The 20833-nt window shown below is 46.6% G+C and overlaps 1 protein-coding gene across 3 annotated transcripts in view; it reads right to left on the bottom strand.

Moving 5' to 3' along the window:
* Positions 1–20833, bottom strand: part of STX3 (syntaxin 3) — a 91445-nt gene that overhangs the window by 12916 nt on the left and 57696 nt on the right. For all 3 annotated transcript variants that reach the window (XM_066588008.1, XM_066588007.1, XM_066588006.1), the window contains exons 2-5: positions 7944–8021; positions 7776–7875; positions 6915–6989; positions 6698–6765 (exon numbers count right to left, since the gene is read on the bottom strand). In XM_066588008.1, coding sequence (XP_066444105.1) covers positions 6698–6765; positions 6915–6989; positions 7776–7875; positions 7944–8021 — 321 coding nt within the window. The remainder of the gene's footprint in view (positions 1–6697; positions 6766–6914; positions 6990–7775; positions 7876–7943; positions 8022–20833) is intronic.

Raw genomic sequence — 20833 nt, 5'->3', positions numbered from 1 at the left:
TGATTGAACTCTGCTGCTATCAGGCTCCCTTTCCCAATCAGCTGCTGGGGCCGGAGCTCTGACAGCATTTAAGCGCCTTTGTTCCTTCCAGCATTGCCAGGTCTTCTGCTGCACTCATGTTCTTTGGATTTGCCTGTCTCCCTGTTTGACTATTTGCTTTGACCCTGACTTCGCCTTCGCCTGCCCCTTTGTACCGCGTACCTTCCTGTTGCCGACCCGGATTGCCTGACTTGCCTCTGTGTTTGTTTGTCTCAGTGTCTGTTTGTAGTCTGACCCCTTGCCCCGCTTCCCTAGAGAGTCTAGAGACCGTCGCCCAGTTGTCACCCTGGGGCCTAGCCCAGGGGGGCAGTTAGGTAGGGACAGTGGGTTGCGGGCAGTTTCTGGGACTTCCAGTACCCAGACCCCAGTTCCCTGACAATGTGTTTGTCCAACAGATATCTCATGCCTACAGGCAGCAGCTTTAACCTAACTCCCCAATAGGGGCAAGAGCACGAAATGTTTCGAGGGCAACATGAACTCTAAATACGACCCTGCTGGTGGGTCGAAGCCTCGCCAGTCTGATGCTCTACCCACAGATCTACACTAGGCCACACAGAAGAGTTATACAACTGGTGTATGTTATAACCAAATAATACTTAGAGAAATCTAACAACCAAAGCAAGACATATCTGCAAGACGGCACAGCCGAGTCGGCCGTTATCGGGCCCCATCGTGCAGCCATACTGTTGTATTACTTGGAATTCTAGTATTCTCTCCTGTCCCTCAGATCCATTATTATCTGAACGATATCAGACCAAGCATTGATTTAGATGAAGGTGAGGGTAATCAAGGCCAGATTACAGCGAGGGATACATATGACTCTCACCTGATTTAGGCTCCTGAATAGCAACTAGTCAGATGCCTAAACGGTGTTCAGCTTGCCACCCTGGCTCTACAACCACATGGTATGACTATTATAAGGAACATAAAAAGTAGAATTTTATAAAAACTGTTGGATTTGGGGGTGTCATGTGGTGATCTGAACAACTCTGCCCTCGTTTACCCCCCTAACAGTTATGTTAAAAGTGGAAAAAGCCTCCCTAAAATGTCACTTTTTTTATTTGTAGATTTTGAATTTACATCTCATATGAATATATTTGGTGGTAACTCAGTTGCCTTAAAGGGGTTGTCTCATGAAATCAAGTGGGGGTATACACTTCTGTATGGCCATATTAATGCACTTTGTAATGTACATCGTGCATTAAATATGAGCCATACAGAAGTTATTCACTTACCTGCTCCGTTGCTGGCGTTCCCGTCGCCATGGATCCGTCTAAATTCGCCGTCTTCTGGCGATTTTAGATGCGCTTGCGCTGTGCGGTCTTCTCCGTGGTGAATAGGGCCGCTCGTGCCGGAGAGCTGGTCCTCGTAGCTCCGCCCCGTCACGTGTGCCGATTCCAGCCAATCAGGAGGCTGGAATCGGCAATGGACCGCACAGAGCCCACGGTGCACCATGGGAGAAGACCCGCGGTGCATCGTGGGTGAAGATCCCGGCGGCCATCTTGGTAAGGTAAGTAAGAAGTCGCCGCAGAGTGGGGATTCGGGTAAGTACTAAACGGTTTTTTTTTTAACCCATCCCTTGTGTTTGTCTCGCGCCGAACGGGGGGGCCTATTGAAAAAAAAACAAAACGTTTCGGCGTGAGACAACCCCTTTAAGTGCATTTTAACCCTTTTGTAATGTTGCTAATTTTAGCCTTAAAATCCAGTAAATGATTTCCCCCTTTATGTTTCAGTGGTCATAACTTTTTATTTTTGTGTATAATGTAGCTGCATGACCGACCTGACAGAATAATAGGGGTGCAGGTTGGGGTACATGGGAAATAGTGACCGTAATGTAATACATTTCACTTGTCTGTTAAGAGAGAGTTTTATAGGAGAGCTATAAACAACAAAAAAAGCATTTAAACTACTTAAACTAGAAAGCAGCAAAGCCCTACAAACCTATAAGAGGAAAATAAATGATGTAACAATCAGATAAAAGCAGCAAAGATGGAGACAGAGAGATTTATTGCCAAAGGGAGTAGAACCAACCCTGAACTGTTCTTTAACTATATAAATAGTAAAAAAAATAATACTGAAAGTATTTAATAAATAATGTAGGAAAAATTGTAGAGGCTGATGAGGAGAAATTATTTATTGCCAGTGTATTCACCTAGGAAAATGAGATGTCAAGTGAAATGCATATACAGTAAACTCTCCATTAAATGTCACCAGTCTAACCCAGTAAGGGGTGCAGAGCCTCCTTAAACAGAATAAAATAGAGAAATCGCCGGGTCCCGATGGCATACACCCCTGAGGTCTAAGGGAGTTAAGTAATGTGATACACAGACACCTTATTTCTTACATTTAGGGACTCTGTAGTGACGGGTCTGTTCCACTAGATTGGCGCATAGCCAATGTGGTGCCAATATTCAAAAAGGGGGCAAAAAGTGACCCTGGAAACTACAGACTGGTAAGTCTAACTTCTATTGTGGGTAAAATGTTTGAGGAGCATCTCTTAGAAACTATCAGTAAAAATAGCTGTATAACTCCGAATCAGCACGGGTTTATGAGAGATCGCTCCTGTCACACCAACCTGATCGACTTCTACGATGAGGTAAGTTCTAGACTGGACCGGGGAGTCACTGGATCTTGTGTATCTGGACTCTTCCAAAGCGTTTGATACTGTGCCGTATAAAAGGTTGGTATATAAGATGAGAATGCTTGGTCTGGGGAAGAATGTGTGTAAGTGAATGAGTAAAGGCCTGTTTACACTGGACAAGTGTCGGGCAAACAATGACCGACACTCGTCCCTGTGACTCTGCGCTCCTGCTCCTGTGCTCCTGCACAGGAGCTAGCAGGGCTGGATCACACACACGAAACAGCCAGCAGGGGGCGGGGCAGTGCAGGAGATTTCTCTCATCTCGCTACCCCCCCCCCCCCTTCCATTCACATAACACAGCGGCTGTTCACTACTGAACGGCTGCTGTTTAAACTGAACAATGATCTTCATCGCTCATCTTTCATGCAGCATAAAGCTCATCGTGTAGTTTAAACAGCCACCATTCCATAGCGAACGGCTGCTGTGTATCTCAATGTAGAGGGGCGGGGAAGCGAGAGAAATCTCCTGCACTGTCCTGCCCCCTGCTGGCCGCTCCATGGGGAGACAGCTGTGCTAGCTCCCGCGTGACAGCATGGGAGCGTGGAGATACAGGGCATCGTTTGCCCGACACTCGTCATGTGTAAATGGGCCTTAACTGGTCAGGGATAAAAAAGGAGAGGGGGGTTATTAACGGTACATACTCTGATTGGGTCACGTTACAAGTGGGGTACCACAGGGAGCAGTATTGGAGGGGTCACTATTACTAGTGCGGTATCACAGTGGGCAGTATTGGAGGGGTCACTATTACTAGTGGGGTATCACAGGGGGCAGTATTGGAGGGGTCACAGTTACTAGTGGGGTACCACAGGGGGCAGTATTGGAGGGGTCACTGTTACTAGTGGGGTACCACAGAGGGCAGTATTGGAGGGGTCACTGTTACTAGTGGGGTACCACAGAGGGCAGTATTGGAGGGGTCACTGTTACTAGTGGGGTACCACAGGGGGGCAGTATTGGAGGGGTCACTGTTACTAGTGGGGTACCACAGAGGGCAGTATTGGAGGAGTCACCGCTATTAGTGGGGTACCGCAGGTTGGCAGTATTGGAGGGGTCACTGCTACTAGTGGGGTACCACAGGGGGCAGTATTGGAGGGATCATCATTACTAGTGGGGTACCACAGGGGGCAGTATTGAAGGGGTCACTGCTACTAGTGGGGTACCACAGGGGGCGGTATTGGAGGGGTCACTGTTACTAGTGGGGTACCACAGGGGGGCAGTATTGGAGGGGTCACTGCTACTAGTGGGGTACCACAGGGGGCAGTATTGGAGGGGTCACTGTTACTAGTGGGGTACCACAGAGGGCAGTATTGGAGGGGTCACTGTTACTAGTAGGTTACCACAGGGGGCAGTATTGGAGGGGTCACTGTTACTAGTGGAGTACCACAGGCGGTAGTATTGGAGGGATCACTTTTACTAGTGGGGTATCACAGGAGGCAGTATTGGAGGGGTCACTATTACTAGTGGGGTACCACAGGGGGCACTATTGGAGGGATCACTTTTACTAGTGGGGTACCACAGGGGGCAGTATTGGAGGGGTCACTTTTACTAGTGGGGTACCACAGGGGCAGTATTGGAGGCGTCACTGTTACTAATGTAGTAACACAGGGGGCAGTATTGGAGGGGTCACTGTTACTAGTGTGGTACCACAGGGGGCAGTATTGGAGGGGTCACTGTTAGTAATGGGGTACTACAGGGGGAAGTATTGGAGAGGTCACTATTACTAGTAGGGTACCACAAGGGGGCAGTATTGGAGGGGTCACTGTTACTAGTGGGGTACCACAGGGGCAGTATTGAAGGGGTCACTATTACTAGTAGGGTACCACAAGGGGGCAGTATTGGAGGGGTCACTGTTAGTAGTGGGGTACCACAGGGGGCAGTATTGGAAGGGTCACTGTTACTAGTGGGGTACCACAGGGGGCAGTATTGGAGGGATCATCATTACTAGTGGGGTACCACAGGGGGCAGTATTGGAGGGATCATCATTACTAGTGGGGTACCACAGGGGGCAGTATTGGAGGGGTTACCGTTACTAGTGGGGTACCACAGGGGGCAGTATTGGGGGAGTCACAGGTACTAGTGGGGTACCACAGGGGGCAGTATTGGAGGGATCACCATTACTAGTGGGGTACCACAGGGGGCAGTATTGGAGGGATCACCATTACTAGTGGGGTACAACAGGGGGCAGTATTGGAGGGGACACTGTTACTAGTGGGGTATCACAGTGGGCAGTATTGGAGGGGTCACTGTTACTAGTGTGGTACAACAGGGGGCAGTATTGGAAGGGTCACTGTTACTAGTAGGGTACCACAGGAGGCTGTATTGGAGGGGTCACTGTTACTAATGGGGTACCACAGGGGGCAGTATTGGAGGGTCATGGTTACTAGTGGGGTACCACAGGGGGCAGTACTAGAGGGGTCACTTACTAGTGGGGTACCACAGGGAGCAGTATTGGAAGGGTCACTGTTACTAGTGGGGTACCACAAGGGGCAGTATTGGAGGGATCATCATTACTAGTGGGGTACCACAGGGGGCAGTATTGGAGGGATCATCATTACTAGTGGGGTACCACAGGGGGCACTATTGGAGGGGTTACCGTTACTAGTGGGGTACCACAGGGGGCAGTATTGGGGGAGTCACAGGTACTAGTGGGGTACCACAGGGGGCAGTATTGGAGGGATCACCATTACTAGTGGGGTACCACAGGGGGCAGTATTGGAGGGATCACCATTACTAGTGGGGTACAACAGGGGGCAGTATTGGAGGGGTCACTGTTACTAGTGGGGTATCACAGTGGGCAGTATTGGAGGGGTCACTGTTACTAGTGTGGTACAACAGGGGGCAGTATTGGAAGGGTCACTGTTACTAGTAGGGTACCACAGGAGGCAGTATTGGAGGGGTCACTGTTACTAATGGGGTACCACAGGGGGCAGTATTGGAGGGTCATGGTTACTAGTGGGGTACCACAGGGGGCAGTACTAGAGGGGTCACTTACTAGTGGGGTACCACAGGGAGCAGTATTGGAGGGGTCACTTACTAATGGGGTACCACAGGGGGCAGTATTGGAGGGGTCACTGTTACTAGTGTGGTACAACAGGGGGCAGTATTGGAAGGGTCACTGTTACTAGTAGGGTACCACAGGAGGCAGTATTGGAGGGGTCACTGTTACTAATGGGGTACCACAGGGGGCAGTATTGGAGGGTCATGGTTACTAGTGGGGTACAACAGGGGGCAGTACTAGAGGGGTCACTTACTAGTGGGGTACCACAGGGGGCAGTATTGGAGGGGTCACTTGGGAAATCCATGTCACCGTTACAAACTAAATAGGAAACCACTGGGGAGCACTGACATGGAGAAGGACTTGGGGGTTTTATAACTGTAAGCTTAACTGGAGCAACTAGTGTCAGGCAGCTGCTGCCAAGGCAAATGTATTTGTATGAGGGCTTGTTTTTTGCAGGATGACTTCTAGTTTTTATTTGAGGTGTATATGACTCTTTGCTTATTTTGTATTCCTGTTTTGGGGAAGCAAGAAGAATAGAAAATGGCTATTATGGCTTTTTTATGGACTTTACCTTGCTGGATAAACAATGTAATATTTTATAGTACAGGCTGTTATGGATGCGGGGACACCAATTACGTGGCGTTTTTTTTTTTTTTTTTTTTTCAAAATTTAAAGCATTGTGTAAAGTGAAAAAAAAACAAAAAAACAATTTCTGTAAAAATTTGACCACGTGAAAAAACGCACGGAAAACAAATCGCGGCATGCTCTATATCTGTGCGGGGCTCGCAGAGGCCCGCACAGAAACGTCACTAGTGACACGCCGGTTCCACTCTGCCCACGCGATGGCTGGGTGGCAGCCGGCACATAGCAGAGCTTCGGAGCCGCGGGAGCAGGCGAGTCGCACTGGTCACTGAAGGGGCGCGGGTCGGATCCTGCTGCCACAATTCTCGCAGTGCGATCCGACCCGGCCGTCTGCAGGCGGCCTTAGACTGCGTTCTAGAATAATTCTTCATTTTCCATACCTGAGATTTCCGTATCCGAAGGTCAGCAGAGGACTGAATGCTGTCCTGCTCTATGGACTGTTCCATTGCTGTAAGGAAAAGGTAAGTGTTTAGAATAGGTTGAAATTCAAAGGTTTACAATATATGAGGTCAATGTGTAACTCTGGGACCCTGCAGGGCCACCACGAGCGAAAACTGACATCCTAGGATGGTAATGGGCCGTACACAAAACACTCACACTTTAAGCGGGACCTGACGCTGTTCGCGGCTTTCTTGATCTCTAACGTCAGATTCTCCAATTCATCCTTAGTTTCTTCAAAAAGTAGAGAAACAAAAAGTTATTGATATTGTCCGGCAATATTTTAGAATAGCAAATCTAGCAAAACATCCAGGAGTATTTAGTGCAGACAGGTCAAAGCTGAGATCTAGATAATGAAGAAGTCCTTCAAGAAGCCCTTCTTCACTAACAGCCTCTGAATCCTCAAGGTGGGCAGTTTGCAGTCCACTAATTCCCAGCATGGCCGTCCTTCAGCCGATACAAAGTGCCTAGTGAGTTTAGTGATTAAAGCATAGTCTATATTGTCCTATAAAGAGTGACGGTGCTCAAATCCCAGAATAGGAGGTCCTGCTTCTGCACCCCCCAATGCGTTCCTATCATTTATAGAAGAACAGCTGGACGCTCAGGTCACATTGCAGGATCCATGGGAGGAAAAGTTCACAAAACTCACTGCTTAGTAAAATTGGACCTGCCTGGAATGAAGCCCACTGTCTCCACGAGACCCCCTATTTTACCCATCATACACCCTTGAGAAGTAAACGCATAAAAACAGTGACATTTTGAAAGTTTGGATCAGTGGAAGTGCTGAAACCCCTGCTGATGGCTGAAGTGAAGGCGTTGCAGCGCTGTGCCTCTTTGTCAGTCTTCGTTGCCTGACAGCTCCTCTCGGCAGCTGAGGACAGAAGCATAGACCACTGCCCAGAGAAGCCAACAGGCAATGGAGCCATCTGCAGGGGCGCAGCGCTCAGGTGATGGAAGGAGCCAGGGTCACCTCATCTGCTGGTCTTACTGCTCTACACATAGTGACACTGCTGTACGCACTCTGCTCAGGCAGCGGCGCTGAAAGGATCACACTGTGCAGTCTCTTGGTCTCAGTGACGCTCTCAGAGATCTTCTCAATGTTCTGCCGGGTCTCTTCAATCTACAAGTAGACACAGAGGTTATAAGACGTCTTAAAGTATATGAAGATAAGCAGAGGGCATCTCTCACCTGGGCAAAGAAATCATCCATAAAGGCCGCATTGTCGATGGAGATATCAATGTCATCCGTGTCGTCTGTATCTTGAGTCTACAACACAGAGGAAAACTGCAGGATTACAAACATGCCGAGTTGTCCGGGTGCTCTCCAGCATGAACTCACTGGCACCCCTAAGGAGTACCTGCACTTACACCTCCGGGGCGCTTCTGCTTCATCGGTAGTTTTTGGCTCTTTCTGGCCGACGGAGCAGACGCTCTGAAGGTGAAGGTGCGGGTACTCTAAACAATCGTGTGCCCAGCTGAGCCCTTGGTGCTGCGTACTTGATGCATTAGTGAAGGCAACAGGGCATTCAGGTTGTTTGCGTGTTATGCCAATGTGTTACTCATATAAGTTATTTGGAGGAACTATGCTTCTACAGCTAGCTCTCATCTTTACACTATGTAGAAGCGGACATGGTGGGCTGGTGAGCGCTCTGGGTATGAGTGTGGGTTTTAGGATGGAGCCAGAGTATATAATGTGGCATCTTGGAGAGTGAGCAGAAAATGCCTTTAATCCTGAACAAGACTGCCATGTTTACCTAGGTCTGTGATGGAGAGCGCTATGTGACCAGAGAAGGCCATGGGTAAACTGAAAGGGATTTCGGATCACTTCCAGCGTGTTCTGCATTGTCATCCCTACCCGTATGTATGACCAAGGGCCAGAGACTGAGCCAGTGCCAAGCCCACAGTGGCCTCCTGTGCATTAAGTGCTGTAATACAAGATTAACAGAGACTGTAACTGCCAATATGTGTGTGCAATAGAGACTGTAACCAACAAGCTGTGTGCCCAATTTAGACTGTAACCACCAAGCTGTGTGCCCAATTTAGACTGTAACCACCAAGCTGTGTGCCCAATTTAGACTGTAACCACCAAGCTATGTGCAACTGTTTGTTCTGTTCCATTCAACTGTGCTATGTTTGCTTCCATCACCCAACCATCCTTGAGTGGAGTGCCGTGATATGGTCAAGGGCCACACACAAAAACTGATCCTCTTACACGGTACTTTTCATCCATGGCCAGCAGTAGGGACATGTATCCAAGACCATATTTGCCACTAGGCACTGGAGGTTCAATTCCTGTGGTGTCTCCTGGGGAATGACTGACAAGACTTCTTTCCTCTACCCACAATCCTTCATGCCATGAGGTTTAGCAGTAAAATTGTCATCTTTTTCTCACCCGTCTCCAGTTACCTCCTGGCTCTCTGCTGCCATCATACCCGATGACACTAGACCTCCACATTCCACTGCAGCAGTGGACAGTAAGCCACACCAGATGCCTACATGTTTGCAGACTACCGAAGAGCCAGACGTAGCTGGTCTCCTCCTGCCAACAAAACCTGATACCTTCTTCTGCCAATTGTGGGTAAGTTACTTGTTCCCACTAATCATTGTGCCAGTCCCCTGTGCCACCATGTTTACATCCTTATATGACCTGCCAACATCCCGAAAATATTAATGACTAGTTTGACGCACAGCAGGTCTTCTATGCAGCCAATTACCGTGAGGTTTCATGATGCAATGCTTTCTACAGGTCAAAAGTAAAAACACATTTCGCCAGTAGGAAGCCTAGCGGTGGCCGTGCAGCCGGCTCATGCCTTGGTTGTGGCAGAGGGACAGCCGGGGGCCCCACCGTGATGCAAGTCCACGTCGCTTGCTAATTAATTACGTGTTCACTAGCTGTAAGTTATTAATGGCTCGCCATTAGAGATGAGTGAGCATACTCGCTAAGGACAATTACTTGATCGTGCATTGTCCTTATCGAGTATCTTCCCGCTCTGGAGAAAAGGTTCGGGTGCCGGCGCGGGGGAGCGGTGAGTTGCGGCAGTCAGCAGGGGGGAGAGAGGGAGAGAGAGATCTCCCCTCCGTTCCTCCCCGCAGCTCCCTGCCTGTCGCCGGTACTCGCTAAGGGCAATGCTCGATCGAGTAATGCTCCATAGCGAGTATGCTCGCTCATCACTAATCGCCATCCATTGAAGGGGTTTTCTGGCCACAAAATGGAAATTCTGAAAATGCTGAAATCTTGGAAGTACATGTATGAAGTGGCAACCTGTACCTTTTTTCTGCCACTCTGAACCCCCTTTTTTGTCCCATGCAGTCAGCAATCTGCCATTGTGTTACATACATCACTTCCACACTAAATACAACAGACTGTTGCCTACAACTCCCAGCATGCCTAGCACTGTAGCCCCGCCCACAGCTCACAGGTTCTATAGCCCCGCCCACAGCTCACAGGTTCTATAGCCCCGCCCACAGCTCACAGGTTCTATAGCCCCGCCCACAGCTCACAGGGCCTACAACTTACTAGCTCCAACCTCCCTGTCACTCAGTGCTAGAGAAAGCCAGCTGAAGCAGGCAGACCGGACCTCCCGGGACCCCAAACTGCCCATGAGCAGTACAGATCAGTGCGCCTGCTCCTGTCCTCCCATCATGCACTGCTCTCAGTAACAAATGCGGACAAGATGTCGGAGGATTGGAGATATTTTTCAGGCAGAGGATCATGTGACAGATAGAAAATGAATAAAGTAGCAAGACGGGGTACAGAGAACCTATTACAGAATGACTTAGATTTTAACCCCTTAATGACCCCGCCCTTTTTTTTTAGTGTTTTCCTCACCGCTTTTTTAAAAAGCGTAACTCCTTCATTCATCCATTGACGCAGCTGTGTGAGGACATGTTTTTTTGCAATGTTTTCTACTATTTACTGTATCCTATAATGTACTGAAGAACGTTAAACACATTCTAAGTGGTATAAATGGGGAAAAAACGACATTCCGCCATCTTTCAGTGCGTCTTGTTTCTACGGCGCACAAACGGCAATATAAATGGCCTGAAGACTTTGTTCTGAGGGTCGGTACGATCACTGCGACACCAAACATACAGGTCTATTTTTCCGTCAACATAGTTGTGCGCGGGCTCGTTTTTGCCTGTCGTTTGCGCTGGTACCATTTTTGAATGCATATGACTTTTTGATCACTTTTTATTGCATATTTTCTGGGAAACAGGGTGACCAAAAAAGTGCATTTTTGCTGTTCGTTATTTTTTTTTTCTGTGACGACGTTTACCCTTTTACGGACGCAGCAATACCAAGCATGTATTTTTGTTTTATTATTTAAATTCTTTTATTATAAAGATGGCAAAAGTTTTTTTTTGACCTTTTATTACAGGCAGGCAGTCCATCAAGCCACCCCGCGTGGATGTCTTGATAGGCATTCTGCTAAGACTGCCCTGGAGCCTTTCAGAAGGCCCCCGGCTGCCCTGACACCCGCACGGCTCTCTGCAATCTCATGCCTGCTGCGGATTTAAATGCCGCTGTCAGAATTGACAGCAGCATTTAAAGGGTTAATAGCGCCGAGCAGCTGCATGGCTGATTGCAGCTATTGCCTGCGGGTGTCAGCTGTAATAAACAGCTGACGCCCGCGCTCTATAAAGAGAGGTTCCCCCGTGATCTCTCTTCATACATACCCCGACCCCGCAGGACGTAAATGTAATTCCTATACCGGGAAAGGGTTAAAATGTTATTCGGTGCCTGAAGTCCCCCTCACGGTGAACAGCAAGCCAAGCCAAGTGGTCCTGCATGACGGTGAGGCTGTCCGCCACATCACTGCCACCACCAAGATGTGACCCAGCCACGCGGCCACCACCACTTGGGACAATGCCCCAACACTGACCAGTTACCAAGGGGTGCAGGGCTTAGTGCCTTGGGCAGGGGGCGCTGTAACAAAATGTTATTTGGGCACCATACTGTATGCCACTGGTAGTTATGGCCTCTATGGTGTAACTAGCTGTACACTATAGTATATAACAGCCCACCATATGGGGGAGGCCGCCAGCAAAAGATTCTACAAAGGGTTCCATCCAACATAAAACCAATCTTGACTGGACAGATAAATGGATACACGCTCTCCTTTAACAATATCCAGTCCCTGGGAGTTGTCAATTTGCTACACAATTCGGCATGCAGTTACATCTCAGGCAGATAAGCCTATAAGAGGCTCTCGGGGGCCCCTTGTATGCAGGGACCTCTTTTTCCGCTTGTGTAGAGCTTGTTGACCGCTAGATTTAACATAGTTTGAAAGGCGTCACTTTATTGAAATGCAAGAGGCTGGATGGTCATATTGCATAAGCTGGATGCGGCCCAACAGGGTGCTGGGGTGTGCGTGCCCACCCATATCACAACTTGGATCCTCCTAGAGGCAGCCCAACAGGGCACTAGAGTTACCATGCCCGCCCATATTATATTTTGTATACAAGCTTGAGACGGCCCAACAGGTTAGTAGAGCTTCTATGCCCGCCCATATCACATAGTGTATCCAAACTAGAGGTGACCCAGAAGGATACTAAAGCCTCCATAGCGGTCCGTATCACATCTTGTATCCAAGCTAGAGGCGGTACAACAGGGTACTAGAGCCTCCATGCCTGCCCATATCACATCTTGTATCCAAGCTAGAGGCGGTACAACAGGGTACTAGAGCCTCCATGCCTGCCCGTATCACATCTTGTATCCAAGCTAGAGGCGGTACAACAGGGTACTAGAGCCTCCATACAAGAGGTCAGTTCTCTACAGTAAATCCTCCTTTTGCTCTGATATTGTAATCACAGAGAGAAAGTTTCATCCAACAATGTCTAGAGGAGAGATGTTACTGACAATGAGTGTGTGTGTATATATATATATATACTCCATCTAAGGGAGAGGTGCTATGGATAATGAGTGTGTATATATATATACTCCATCTAAGGGAGAGATGTTACTGACAATGAGTGTGTGTGTGTATATATATATACTCCATCTAAGGGAGAGATGCTATTGATTATGAGTGTATATATATATATATACTCCTTCTAGGGGAGGGATTGGTTTTTACAGTGAGTCTATATGAGATAGTAGAGTGTGATTTCTAATTTATCACATTTGTGTCTCTGTTGTTCGCTGATGATTTATCGTTCTCTCTTGTGCTTTACTCCTGTGTGAAGCCTTCTCTCTGCTGTGATGTCTCCGGTCCTGCGGCAGTCGGTGACTAATGGCAGGTGTCTCGTGATCTGGGTAAATCTCATCATTCTGACAGGTTCTGACAGTCTCAGAGGTTTAGCGTTGCTCTAACTAGCGGCCAGTTCATGTTTGCACTGGGAGTCCCTCCGTGGCCAGATGGCCAGTGGATAATCCCCCTAATACCTATAACACGTTATTAAGGTTCTTACTGTTTAGTGGGGAGGGGAGCGGTGAGAGCTCCACACAAAGTCAGAGACCGTGCGCGGTCTAAAGAGACAGCCCGATGACTGCGCACAGCAGTCAGTATACATAGACTGCCGGAGGGACCGGCCAAGGATTCATTCAACATAACTGCTACCCTACAAACAAATGGCGAGTGGCCCTGGCCAGGGGTGTGATGGCGTGACCCACCCCAGCGACAGAGCCCCTCATGTCTGTGAGCGCCCGACAATAAAGGACTGTTCTCTCAATGGATGTTGTACAAATGATCTTTCTAATATGCGCACTGGACATTTGCACATTACGCCCCGGGGCACCATATTTAGGCCTCATGTCCGCTAGCGGAATTGAATTGCGGATTCCGCGGGTGAAATTTTGCCCATGTGATATCATTGGCATCCGCAGTCAATGACATTGAATTTTGCACCCGCAGATGGCATTTTAATTGATTTGTGTTTTTCGCAGCTCGCTCCATTTTAGTGCGGATTCCGCGCGGATCGGCCACATTGCCATCTATAGGTGTGGATATCCGCATGCAAGAAAAATACGCCCGCATCTATTAAGTTCTATGGAACCTCATAGCTCAATGCTCACGTGAAATCTCCCGTCCTCACCTGCGGCATGCTCTATTTGCCGCGGGTGTACGCACGGCCGGTTTCCATTGCAGTCAATGGAAGCCGTCCGCTCACGTTATCTTCTGCTGTAGCACAGCGGAAGATAGCATGAAATCGCCTCTCCGCCCACCACCGCCGCGTCATATGACGCCGCCGGCCACGTCATGTGACGCTGTGGGCGTGTCTTATGACATACCGGCATGTCACATGACGCTGCGGCGCATCACGCCAAAGCGTCATGCGGGACCCAGGTCGCCGAATCCGCTGGTAAGTATGTGGTCTCTGGGGGGCGCCGTGATGGGCTTCCCGTGGAATATTCCGCGGCGGAGCCCGTCAGGGCCGTGTGCAGCCGGCCTTAGGGTGCTTGTAGTTCTGCAATGCTGGATCCAGCAGCCCCGTCCAATCAGCACGCAGATTCACGTGTGTGTCTACAAGTAGGGAGCCGTTCCCATCACGCTTCAGCCAACCAGCAGCATACCGGATGAGCTTTAATGCAAAAAATGTACAAACACTTACTGCTTACAAAACCGTGGACTAATTGGTCAAACGTAGTTCACAAATACATACATTTTACTATGTGACCTCCCTTACATGTATGTACATTTTACTGTGTGATGTCTATTACATGTATGTACATTTTACTGTGTGACCTCCCTTACATGTATGTATATTTTACTATGTGTTCCCCCTTACATGAATGTACATTTTACTATGTGACGTCTATTACATGTATGTACATTTTACTATGTGACGTCTATTACATGTATGTACATTTTACTGTGTGATCTCCCTTACATGTATGTACATTTTACTATGTGACCTCCCTTACATGTATGTACATTTTACTGTGTGACGTCTATTACATGTATGTACATTTTACTATGTGATCTCCCTTACATGTATGTACATTTTACTATGTGATCTCCCTTACATGTATGTACATTTTACTATGTGACCTCCCTTACATGTATGTACATTTTACTGTGTGACCTCCCTTACATGTATGTACATTTTACTGTGTGACCTCCCTTACATGTATGTATATTTTACTATGTGACCCCCCTTACATGTATGTATATTTTACTATGTGTTCCCCCTTACATGTATGTACATTTTACTATGTGACGTCTATTACATGTATGTACATTTTACTATGTGACGTCTATTACATGTATGTACATTTTACTGTGTGACGTCTATTACATGTATGTAAATTTTACTATGTGACCTCCCTTACATGTATGTACATTTTACTGTGTGACGTCTATTACATGTTTGTACATTTTACTATGTGACCTTCCTTATATGTATGTACATTTTACTGTGTGACCTCCCTTACATGTATGTACATTTTACTGTGTGACCTCCCTTACATGTGTGTACATTTTACTGTGTGACGTCTATTACATGTATGTACATTTTACTGTGTGACGTCTATTACATGTATGTACATTTTACTATGTGACCTCCCTTACATGTATGTACATTTTACTATGTGACCTCCCTTACATGTATGTACATTTTACTGTGTGTCGTCTATTACATGTATGTACATTTTACTATGTGACCTCCCTTACATGTATGTACATTTTACTATGTGACCTACCTTACATGTATGTGCATTTTACTATGTGACCTCCCTTACATGTATGTACATTTTACTGTGTGACGTCTATTACATGTATGTACATTTTACTATGTGACCTCCCTTACATGTATGTACATTTTACTGTGTGACGTCTATTACATGTATGTACATTTTACTATGTGACCTCCCTTACATGAATGTACATTTTACTATGTGACGTCTATTACATGTATGTACCTTTTAGTATGTTACCTCCTTTACATGTATATACATTTTACTATGTGACGTCTATTACATGTATGTACATTTTACTGTGTGACGTCTATTACATGTTTGTACATTTTACTGTGTGACCTCCTTTACATGTATGTACATTTTATTGTGTGACGTCCATTACATGTATGTACATTTTACTATGTGACGTCTATTACATGTATATACATTTTACTATGTGACGTCTATTACATGTATGTACATTTTAGTATGTGATCTCCCTTACATGTATATACATTTTACTATGTGATGTCCATTACATGTATGTACATTTTACTATGTGACCTCCCTTACATGTATGTACATTTTACTATGTGACGTCTATTACATGTATGTACATTTTAGTATGTGATCTCACTTACATGTATATACATTTTTCTATGTGACGTCTATTAGATGTAAGTACAATTTACTATATGACCTCCCTTACATGTATGTACATTTTAGTATGTGACCTCCCTTACATGTATATACATTTTACTATGTGACGTCTATTACATGTATGTACATTTTACTATGTGTCGTCCATTACATGTATGCATCTTTTCCTATGTGACCTCCCTTACATGTATGTATATTTTACTATGTGATGTCTACTACATGTATGTACATTTTACTATGTGACCTCCCCTACATGAATGTACATTTTACTATGTCACGTCTACTACATGTATGTACATTTTACTATGTAACCTTCCTTACATGAATGTACATTTTACTATGTGACGTCTATTACATGTATGTACATTTTCCTATGTGACCTCCCTTACATGTATGTACATTTTACTATGTGACGTCTATTACATGTATGTACATTTTCCTATGTGACCTCCCTTACATGTATGTACATTTTACTATGTGACGTCTATTACATGTATGTACATTTTACTGTGTGACCTCTCTTACATGTATGTACCTTTTCCTATGTGACCTCCCTTACATGTATGTACATTTTACTATGTGACCTCCCTTACATGTAAGTACATTTTACTACGTGACCTCCCTTACATGTATGTACATTTTACTATGTGACCTCCCTTACATGTATGTACATTTTACTGTGTGATGTCTATTACATGTATGTACATTTTACTATGTGACCTCCCTTACATGAATGTACATTTTACTATGTGACGTCTATTACATGTATGTACATTTTCCTATGTGACCTCCCCTACATGTATGTACATTTTACTATGTGACCTCCCTTACATGTATGTACATTTTACTACGTGACCTCCCTTACATGTATGTACATTTTACTATGTGATCTCCCTTACATGTATGTACATTTTACTGTGTGACCTCCCTTACATGTATGTACATTTTACTGTGTGACCTCCCTTACATGTATGTACATTTTACTGTGTGACCTCCCTTACATGTATGCACATTTTACTACGTGACCTCCCTTACATGTATGTACATTTTACTATGTGACCTCCGTTACATGTATGTACATTTTACTACGTGACCTTTCTTATATGTATGTACATTTTACTGTGTGACGTCTATTACATGTATGTACATTTTACTATGTGACCTTTACATGTATGTACATTTTACTATGTGACCTTTACATGTATGTACATTTTACTGTGTGACCTCCCTTACATGTATGCACATTTTACTACGTGACCTCCCTTACATGTATGTACATTTTACTATGTGACCTCTGTTACATGTATGTACATTTTACTACGTGACCTCCCTTAGATGTATGTACATTTTACTATGTGACCCCCCTTACATGTATGTATATTTTACTATGTGACCTCCCTTATATGTATGTACATTTTACTGTGTGACGTCTATTACATGTATGTACATTTTACTGTGTGACCTCCCTTACACGTATGTACATTTTCCTATGGGCTAGAGAAGCACAGCATGCCAACGTTTTTCTGACCCATGAAGAAACACTCAGCTTATGTATCTTTTACTGATCACAGTTAGGCGGGTCGCACACGGAGAGACTCCAATTGCTGAATCCGTGATCCACATCCATGTGGAGGATCCGCAGCAAAACGTAGCCATTCAAAGGCATGTAAAATTACTTTTCGCTCACAATTGTGGATACGAATTGCGTATTCTGCAAGTGTAGAAAAAATTGCAGCATTTTACTGTGAAGTCAATGGAGGGGGTGTGATCCGCAGCCCATATGCAGTTCACATTGCGCCTGGGCCGTGGGTACCCGCGTCATCGCTTAGTGGCAGTGCAGGAAACACAAACATTAGAAAAAGGAAACTGTACCGTGCATGACCAACGGCGAGCCGCTGCGGTGATCCGCAAGGCAGGAAAATGCAGGTACGCAGCGTCAACGCCGGGCTCCGGCCGCAGTGCTTGATGGGAAATGTTTGGAAACTGCAAAGCTGAATGTTCCATATATTTATACATTTCTTGTCCTCAAATTCTTTAAAAAAGTGTTCAACCAAAAAACCTAATGTGAAAAACAAGAAATGTCAATTAACCTAAAAACATCTCAGACGGAGGTCTATGCCGGTAACATGTATGCTCAGATCACGCATGTTCAGAAGTGCACCCATGGCCACCTGTGTGGTGTGAACTCGCCCCGAGCGACATGATGCCAGGAGATCCGTCTTCAGTGATCTCTTTCGTACGTTGTTATTTTATGAACAGAGCCGAAGGGTCCTTCCACACGGGACGATCAATCGGTCGCTCCTCGCATCCAGCGGGAAGCTGAATGATTATCCTGCAGTGTAAATGGACGCCCCAATGATTGGCAGACAAGAAGCTGTTCGCTTTTTGTTGATTGTTCAGTTTCTGCATGTCGAACACTGGATAACAGATCGGCCGTGTAAAAAGGCAGTCTCTCTATTAAGAACAACGGCCTGTTTACGGCGGACGGAGGCTGGTGGCCCGGGCCGCTCCGCTTCCATCCACCAGCGGGGAGCATTCCTGCGTGAAAGCGCTTGAACCAGTATCACTGGACGGCCTGTTGGGGATCTGCGCTCAAAGGGTCGCCCCGTGTCCGAGGGATCATGAAGGCCCATTGTGCGTTGTGCCGTTTGTCATTTAGTTACACCCGGATTGATTATCTCTTAATTTCCCTATGCACAATACATGGTACAGATACCATTACACGGGGTGAGGGTCAGGTGCAGAAGTGGCTATCGATCTTGTGCTTTACACAGGAGCAATACTCATTGAATGCCCGGGGGATCGTTGCCGGCCACTCGTCCCCATTCACTGTAAACAAGAGTTGCTCAAACATTGATAGTTGCTTGATAGCGCCTCCGAGAAGTGAGTGGATTCCCGCTCAGCACTCCGCCCGCAGCAGCATGTACATGGGAAGATGATCGCCCGTAGAAAGGTACTTTAATGATCTTAGACATCTAGCAGCATGACCCATACTGTCTGCACACAGCTCATTGGGAAGGCCGCCTACAAGCGCTCTGCTGGGGTTGTAACACAGAACCGTAAAAACTCAAGATGTACATATTGCCCCCTCAAGAAAGTTCACTATCCTTATGAGAGTCTTCCAAGTATCTGTAGACATGGGTATATATCTTCTCTGGAAGAGGAGGCCAATCAACACCGGGAACATAAGGATATCTTGGTGGAAAGGACTTGTGCATAAGAAGTGCAGCCAGGTGAACGCTGGGAACATTTCCATCACTTCCCACTTAGTCTTCCTAAAGTCTTGTTCCCAGTTCACAGCTATGTTACCAGTGAGAACACTCCTGCCAAGATGCCTAAACCTTCTGTAGACTCACATCTGGTACAAGATTTTATTTTAAAAAAAGCTTCCAAAAATATTCAAGATTTTTCTTGGATCGCGGCGGACCTTTTACTTATAGATAATAATCATCTTTATTTATGTAGCTTCAATAAACTGGTCAACAACTGGAGCTCTAGGAGCGAGCGCTGTGCGCCAACGTATAGCCACAAGAGTGTGGGAAAACACTGGTGTGAAGTGTTCATGTCCCAGCTTGACATCACATCTTGTATCCAAGCTAGAGGCGGTACAACAGGGTACTAGAGTCTTCATGCCCGCCCGTATCACATCTTGTATCCAAGCTAGAGGCAGCACAACAGGGTACTAGAGCCTCCATGCCTATCTGTATCACATCTTATATCCAAGCTACAGGCAGTACAACAGGGTACTAGAGCCTCCATGCCCATCTGTATCACATTTTATATACAAGCTAGAGGTGGTACAACAGGGTACTAGAGCCTCCATGCCCTCCGTATCACATCTTGTATCCAAGCTAGAGGCGGTACAACAGGGTACTAGAGCCTCCATGCCCCCCCCCCCCCCCCGTATCACATCTTGTATTCAAGCTAGAGGTGGTACAACAGGGTGCTAGAGCCTCCATGTCCACCCATATCACATCTTGTATCCAAGCTAGAGGTGGTACAACAGAGTACTAGAGCCTCCATGACCCCGTATCACATCTTGTATTCAAGCTATAGGTGGTTCTACAGGGTACTAGAGCCTCCATGCTCCCCGTATCGCATCTTGTATCTAAGCTAGAGGTGGTACAACAGGGTACTAGAGCCTCCATGCTCCCCGTATTGCATCTTGTATCCAAGCTAGAGGTGGTACAACAGGGTACTAGAGCCTCCATGCCCATCTGTATCACATCTTGTATCCAATAGAGATGAGCGAGCACCAAAATGCTCGGGTGCTCGTTACTCGGGACGAAATTTTCGCAATGCTCGAGGGTTCGTTTCGAGTAACGAACCCCATTGAAGTCAATGGGCGACCCGAGCATTTTTGTATACGCCGATGCTCGCTAAGGTTTCCATTTGTGAAAATCTGGGCAATTCAAGAAAGTGATGGGAACGACACAGAAACAGATAGGGCAGGCGAGGGGCTACATGTTGGGCTGCATCTCAAGTTCCCAGGTCCCACTATTAAGCCACAATAGCGGCAAGAGTGGGCCCCCCCCCCTCCCAACAACTTTTACTTCTGAAAAGCCCTCATTAGCAATGCATACCTTAGCTAAGCACCACACTACCTCCAACAAAGCACAATCACTGCCTGCATGACACTCCACTGCCACTTCTCCTGGGTTACATGCTGCCCCCCCCCCCCCCCCCGCACGACCCAGTGTCCACAGCGCACACCAAAGTGTCCCTGCGCAGCCTTCAGCTGCCCTCATGCCACACCACCCTCATGTCTATTTATAAGTGCGTCTGTCATGAGGAGGAACCGC

This window comes from Eleutherodactylus coqui, chromosome 13 (genome assembly GCF_035609145.1).
Source record: "Eleutherodactylus coqui strain aEleCoq1 chromosome 13, aEleCoq1.hap1, whole genome shotgun sequence".
NCBI classification, from domain to species: domain Eukaryota; kingdom Metazoa; phylum Chordata; class Amphibia; order Anura; family Eleutherodactylidae; genus Eleutherodactylus; species Eleutherodactylus coqui.
This window is presented reverse-complemented; position numbering and strand designations above follow the sequence as displayed.